At 45.7% G+C, this 6,415-nt stretch overlaps 2 protein-coding genes across 2 annotated transcripts; both read left to right on the top strand.

The window, feature by feature from the left end:
- Positions 1–2,462: 2,462 nt before the first annotated feature.
- Positions 2,463–3,365, top strand: LOC117856555 (uncharacterized). Its single transcript, XM_034738895.2, has 2 exons — positions 2,463–3,193; positions 3,277–3,365. The coding sequence occupies exons 1-2, from the start codon at positions 2,515–2,517 to the stop codon at positions 3,363–3,365; spliced, it is 768 nt and encodes a 255-aa protein (XP_034594786.2). The 5' UTR covers positions 2,463–2,514.
- Positions 3,366–4,637: 1,272 nt separating this feature from the next.
- LOC140222914 (amino acid permease 3-like) lies at positions 4,638–5,299 on the top strand. Its single transcript, XM_072294038.1, has 2 exons — positions 4,638–4,821; positions 4,866–5,299. The coding sequence occupies exons 1-2, from the start codon at positions 4,638–4,640 to the stop codon at positions 5,297–5,299; spliced, it is 618 nt and encodes a 205-aa protein (XP_072150139.1).
- The last annotated feature ends 1,116 nt before the right edge of the window (positions 5,300–6,415 follow it).

The following is a 6,415-nucleotide window of genomic DNA, read 5'->3' as shown; positions in this document are numbered from 1 at the left end:
AAGAAGACATCAAAGAGAAAAGCTTACGACACGGTAATGGTTTCTTCTGTTCCTTTGTTGTGTTGCTTGTTGTTATAGCAATGCAATCGAAGCATTTCCTTCAATCTTGTAGCAGTATGCCCATATTTCTCATGCCGTGCTGCACATCATGTTCTGCCTTCCTGTCGAGATGTGTGGCTTATTAGCCTGTAGTTATGGCTTCCAGAATCGTAATTAGGGGAAGGGACCAACACTGAATTCATGATGACAACATATGCCCCCTCCCTTTTTTTAACTAATCTGAAACAATTAGCCTTTATATTTTCTATGACTTTATCTCTTTGAAGAATTCATACAGAGTAGCTATAAAATTTGTCCTGCTAACACAGAAAAGTTTCTTTTGCTCAGTGTTTCAATTATCAAAACGACATTTAGTTGTCAGGGTTTAAATGAAAAGATTAAACTCAGTCTCCCAAATTCTTGTGTGGAGGTTCTTTCTCATAGGCTGTGGATGTATTTTCTATGAGAACATCATATGCGATTTCCCTTCTCCATTTTCTTTAGTTAATAAATTTTTATCCGCTATAAATTATGTAAAGTCACAGTTAAAAAAATAAAGTAATTTCTGGTCAGCTATCATGGTTAATAAAAAGCTGCACCCTGGACCTCAATGTTGAATTTGTTAGTTGCATCATGGGAGTATATGTACTGCTTTATATTGAAGATATATGTGCCTACACCGTATATTTAATTATATAGATGCCATCAACTAAAAATTTTATAGCTGACCTAGAATTGTTCTACCTCCATAAAAAACAATGTAATGTCCATACCAAGTTAGTCCAATAAAGTAGCTGCAAACCACATTGCAAGGTAACCTCATATTGTCTAAAGTCAATGCAAGGTAGCATTATTTATAATTGTTTTTTTTAAAAGTGAACAATACTGGTAGTCGATTGCATTATAATTGTCCAAAAAATTTTGCTTGAAACATTCTATTAGTGTAGTATGTCACAGTGGCTTATCTACCTGTTCCAGAAATGCATGCCGCAGGCTTGCAAGATCATGAACTTCATCCTTTGGTTCCAAATATGCGCTTGCTGAATAATAATGATTTATATTAAGTGTTCTTGAATGTTGATGGACCACTTCTGTAGCCTGAGTTCTAGGGACAAACAAGTTAGAGATTCAGACAACTATGCTAAACTGCTACTATCATAGTTAAACAAGAAAAACAACCATGTTTCATAATCTTACTTCAGAGCATAATTAGCAGTAGTATGCACGACTGTACTATCAATTTGTTAAAGAGATATGGCTGTGTGAATATGTTAATTCAAGGTGATTCAATTGAATGGATTGATGCAAACACGACGATCATATGTTCGTTATTTGCCAAACAAGTTAAGAAAGGGAATAGACCGAACACTCATTTGAACTCAGTAGGCTATGATGAGGTCAGCAATGAATTTTTCAACCTCACAGCAATTCGTTTGACCAAGCGGCAAATGAAGAACAAGTGGGATAAATTAAAGATCGATTTAACGACTTGGAAGAAATTAATGAGGAAGCAAACGGGTACGGGATGGGACGCCGCAAGAGGTGTGATTGATATGGATGATGAGTGGTGGAAGAAGGCAAGGACGGTGAGTTCACAAACTATTTTTATTTCTGTTAAGCAACAGGTTCATATCATTTGTTTTTGTAAATAATGATGATGTCCTTGCAGGATATTCCAGGTTGCGGCAAGTTCCGAAAAAAATCGTTGCAAAATGAGGAGGACTTGACAGTGATGTTTGCTGACATAACTAATGATGAAAGCGATCATTGGAATCCTATGAGCTCTAATCCCATCATACCACCAACACAAGAGGATGTTGACAACGGACATGTGAATGAGGTTCATGATGTCCCTGATGATTGTGATGATGACGGAGTTGCTTGGGATGAAACAGATGAGGTCCAAGAGGTTACTCCTTCTCCTACTATTTTGTTAGCAAACAAAAGAATTCCACCAGCAAAGAGACAAAGAACTCGAACAGCACAAGTTATTCAGGAACAAGTAACTAAGATTGCTGAGTCCGCTTCCTCTTTTACGTCAAAAAAATTGGGTGAAGTAACTGTGCAACAAGTCATGGATCTTGTGTTGGAATGTGGGGCAGGTATGATACAGATGAGCATTATATCGCCACAGAGTTGTTTGTGAAGAAGGACCAAAGGGAAATGTTCATGACCCTGCCAACAAACGAGATTAGATTTAATTGGCTGCGTAGAAAGTATAATGCCAAGTATGGCAATTGAGGAATTGTGTCATTTTAATAATTCTTTTTTTTCATATGAACTATTGTTATTGCAACTGCAGTGTTATTTCAATTTTTAATTACTTGTTGGACTGAAGTATTGTCATTCAACCTTGAGTGTTATTTTAATACCAAGTACTTATTTTATTTTATATGTCATATGATCTCTTATCTGTAGGAAAGTGAGAGCGATAGTGATGACTCCAATGATGAAAGCGAGGTCTTTTGGAATCTTATGTTGGGTGCTGCAGAAATTGCACAAATATATTCTGACCTTTACCTTGTTAAAAACCCACCAAGAACATCTGGTGTAAGTGGAACAGGATGGCTGCTAGAGACAATGAAAAGTCCTGGAGAATGTCATAGACAACTACGTATGAACAATGAAATCTTCTTGGATCTTCATGGTGTGTTGGTGGGAAGGTATGGGCTGCGACCTTCTATGCACATTAGCACAAAAGAGATGCTTGCTATGTTTCTATACACATGTGCTGGAAATGAGTCTAATAGGAGAGCTCAAAATAGATTTAAGCATTCTGGCGAAACTATTAGTAGGAAATTTGATGAGGTGCTAAATGCTTTGATGGCTATGGCGAAAGATTTCATTCGACCAAAGAATCCCAACTTCCCCACAGTCCATAAGAGGATAAGAGATGACAAACGTGCATATCCACATTTCAAAGATTGCATTGGTGCACTTGATGGTACTCATATCCGTGTTGCTCTTTCACCTGATGAGCAAGTGAGATATATTGGAAAGACCGGGGTAGCCACTCAAAATGTACTAGCGGTATGCGACTTTGACATGCGTTTCACTTATGTTTCCACGGGACAACCTGGAGCTATGCATGATACAAGTGTGTTGTACAATGCACTCAGAGTGGATGAAGAATTTTTTCCACATCCTCCACAAGGTAACATGTGTTCAATTTGATATGTGAATGTGATTAACATGTAGCATTAATCCATAACTCATATTATTTTTATGTGAGTATAGGCAAATACTACGTTGTGGATGCGGGATATCCTAATCGTCCTGGCTACCTCGCTCCTTACAAGGGTGAAAGGTATCATTTACCGGAATGACATAGAGGTATTGAACCTAAGACGCCTATGGAAAGGTTCAATCGGGTTCACTCATCTATCCGCAATGTGATTGAGCGATCTTTTGGACTATTAAAAATGAAGTGGCAAATTCTTTGGAAGATGCCACCATATCCCATGTACAAGCAAAAGATGATTGTTGTGGCTACCATGGTCCTTCACAATTTTATTCGTGAGCATGGAGGTCAAGATGAAGACTTTGCTCGGTTTGATCGTGATCCTAATTTTGTTCCTACAATACCGGAAAGATATAACAAATATGCACTTTCGCAAGCGGCGTCAGATGGGACAACTTCCGCACTCAACGCGCCAACTATGGATGTCTTTCGTGATGAGCTAGCCACCGCACTCTCTCTTGCTTGGAACTAGTTTGTATTGGAAAGATTGATTTTGTACCGTATTTGTTGCGACCTTTCATTCGGTACAACTTTATTTGGTTCAATATTTTTTGCCATGGGAAAAAAAACTAAAGAAAGTATTGTACACTATTTTACCCCGGAAAAAAAAATCAAAAACACCCACAAAGGGTAACGGCCTGGTAACTGTAGCACCAGGGAAAAAAAATCAAAAACACCCACGGGTTACTGTAGCAGCGGGGGTTACTGTAGCAGCTGGGAAAAAAATGTAACCCATGCAAGTCAACCGATCCAACCACCAAGGGCAAAATAGAACATTCCCACTAAAAACACATTTTTCTGAAGCTGGAGCACAACAATATGCCAAACACGTTCAACAACTCCACAGTTTTCTGGAGTTGGTGGAGTGGAGCTGCAAAAGTGTGGAGCTGGTGGAGTGGAGCTGATTTCAGAAAGGTGGAGTGCTGCCAAACACCCCCTAAGTCTAATTAATCCGTCATTAGCAAATGGTTACTGTAGCACCACGTTGTCAAATCATGAACTAATTAGACTTAATAGATTCGTCTCGCGAATTAGACTCCATCTGTACAATTAGTTTTGTAATTAGCATATGTTTAATACTCCTAATTAGCATCCAAATATCCGATGTGACAGTGCTAAAGTGTATCCAAACACACGGTGAACCGCCTCGTCTCACCTGTGGTTGCTCTTTGGGCATCGTCCAGATATCGTCGTCGGGCCGGAGATGGCGGCGGGAACGTCGCGGCCACGTACTACTACCCGGCGGCGGCGCCGGGGGCCATGGAGGTGTGCGGCGCGGAGCTCGGCGGCTTCCAGGGCGCGGGCGACAACATGTGCTTCGACGACGACGGCCGGCCGCCCCAAGCACTCCGGGACGATGTGGACGGCGAGCGCGCACATCATCACGGCGGTGATCGGCTCCGGGGTGCTGTCGCTGGGGTGGGCCATTGCGCAGCTCGGCTGGGTGGCCGGCCCCGCCTTTATGCTGCTCTTCTCGCTCGTCACCTACTACACCTCCGCGCTCCTTGCCGACTGCAACCGCTCCGGCGAACCATCCACTGGCAAGCGCAACTACACCTACATGGGACGTCAACGCCAACCTCAGTGCGTGCTCGATCTCCCGTCTTCGTCGAGAAGTGGGCGGCGCGGTGGTGGCCGGAGTCGGCGTACGTCACCGGGGAGGTCGAGGTCCCGCTCCCGCTCCCGCTCCTCCAGGGAACGCGGCGGTGCAGGGTGAACCCGTTCCGGGCGACGTGGCGGACGGCGTTCGTGGTGGCGACGACGGTGGCGTCCATGCTGCTGCCCTTCTTCAACGGCGCGGTGGGGTTCCTCGGCGCGCTGGGGTTCTGGCCGCTCACCGTATATTTCCCCGTGGAGATGTACGTGGTGCAGAAGAAGGTGCCGAGGTGGAGCACGCGGTGGGTGTGCCTGCAGATGCTCAGCCTCGGCTGCCTCGTCATCTCCGTCGCCGCCGCCACCGGGTCCATAGCCGGCATCGCGTCGGATCTCAAGGTCTACCGCCCGTTCAAGTCCTACTGATCAAATTCCTGGGAAGTGCATGTGGTGTAGCGGTGTCCCACTAAGTTCTGACACTACAGAACTCGCTCAACGAGATCAAAACCGGGAAAGGAGAATCGATGAACGGTAGTGACATGCTCCAGAAAGTGCCAGTGGGTCGTTTTTGTGAGCAAGAGAGGCAGGGTCACGGATAGCCGCCGCCGCCGCCGCCGATCTCTCCACCGATCGGGCCGACGACGCCGGCCTCTCCACCTCGTCCCCTACACGTTCTTCGCGGCATCGCAGAGGGCGCCGCGCTGCCGCGCCCCAGGCCACCACTCTCCCATCTCGTTGCTGTCCAGATGGGGATGGTGAATTGGAGATCGCATCCTGACTGACGCCGCGCGGGCCGTCGCCAACGGCCACTCCACCGATCGGGCCTCCGCCACCGGCCTCTCCGCCGATCAGGCCACCGCTGCTTGGGTCACCAACGATATCCACATCGTGCTGCTCGTGGCCATGCCAATCCTGGCTAATTCAGGACCACGCAAGTCTGTTATTGGGGGGACACAAGGACAAATCGATGGCAAATTTTGGGCTCATCCCTCGGACTCAGAGTCTGAGATTGACGAAGATCTTGGCATCGTTGAGGGCAATCCTCAGGTGAATACATCTTTGGAGGCAGGTTCTACCTATGATGCTTCGGCAACAAATCAGATACCACGGCTGTCTCAACAAGCTAAAGACCAGAAGCTATCAAAGTTCCATCGCCAGGCCAATGGATACTGGCCATGGAATGGGAAGAAAGGTTGGAAAGGTCCGCTGCCTAAGCCTAGGTGCTCGCCGATGAGAACTCTCTGTGACATACTGATGCCGAAGCTGATCGAAGCTCAGTGCCGATCCGTGACATCGTCTCCGGCAAGCCTGCCACAAAAACGCATGCCGAATCTAGTTCAACAGAGACAAACTTCAAACATGTCACTGGCTGTACCCTCACCACTTGGCCTAAGCAATACAGTAGGCCAGATTACGACGGATTGGTCCCGTCGCAACCCAGGTCTTACGATGCTGCAACGACGGCTTCGGTGAAAACCTAATGCACACCGCAGTCGCACCTATGCCGAGAATCATGGCTGGTGGAGCTACAGCGGCCGGGGG

This window comes from Setaria viridis, chromosome 5, assembly GCF_005286985.2.
Source record: "Setaria viridis chromosome 5, Setaria_viridis_v4.0, whole genome shotgun sequence".
Lineage (NCBI taxonomy): Eukaryota > Viridiplantae > Streptophyta > Magnoliopsida > Poales > Poaceae > Setaria > Setaria viridis.
The sequence above is the reverse complement of the archived record's forward strand: the minus strand, read 5'-3'. Positions and strand labels throughout refer to the sequence as shown.

Coding starts and splice junctions, on each gene's coding strand:
- LOC140222914 (XM_072294038.1), top strand. CDS start 4,638: ATGTGGACGGCGAGCGCGCACATCATCACGGCGGTGATCGGCTCCGGG. Junction 4,822..4,865: donor CTCCGGCGAACCATCCACTG/GCAAGCGCAACT, acceptor CGCCAACCTCAG/TGCGTGCTCGATCTCCCGTC.
- LOC117856555 (XM_034738895.2), top strand. CDS start 2,515: ATGTTGGGTGCTGCAGAAATTGCACAAATATATTCTGACCTTTACCTT. Junction 3,194..3,276: donor TTTTCCACATCCTCCACAAG/GTAACATGTGTT, acceptor ATGTGAGTATAG/GCAAATACTACGTTGTGGAT.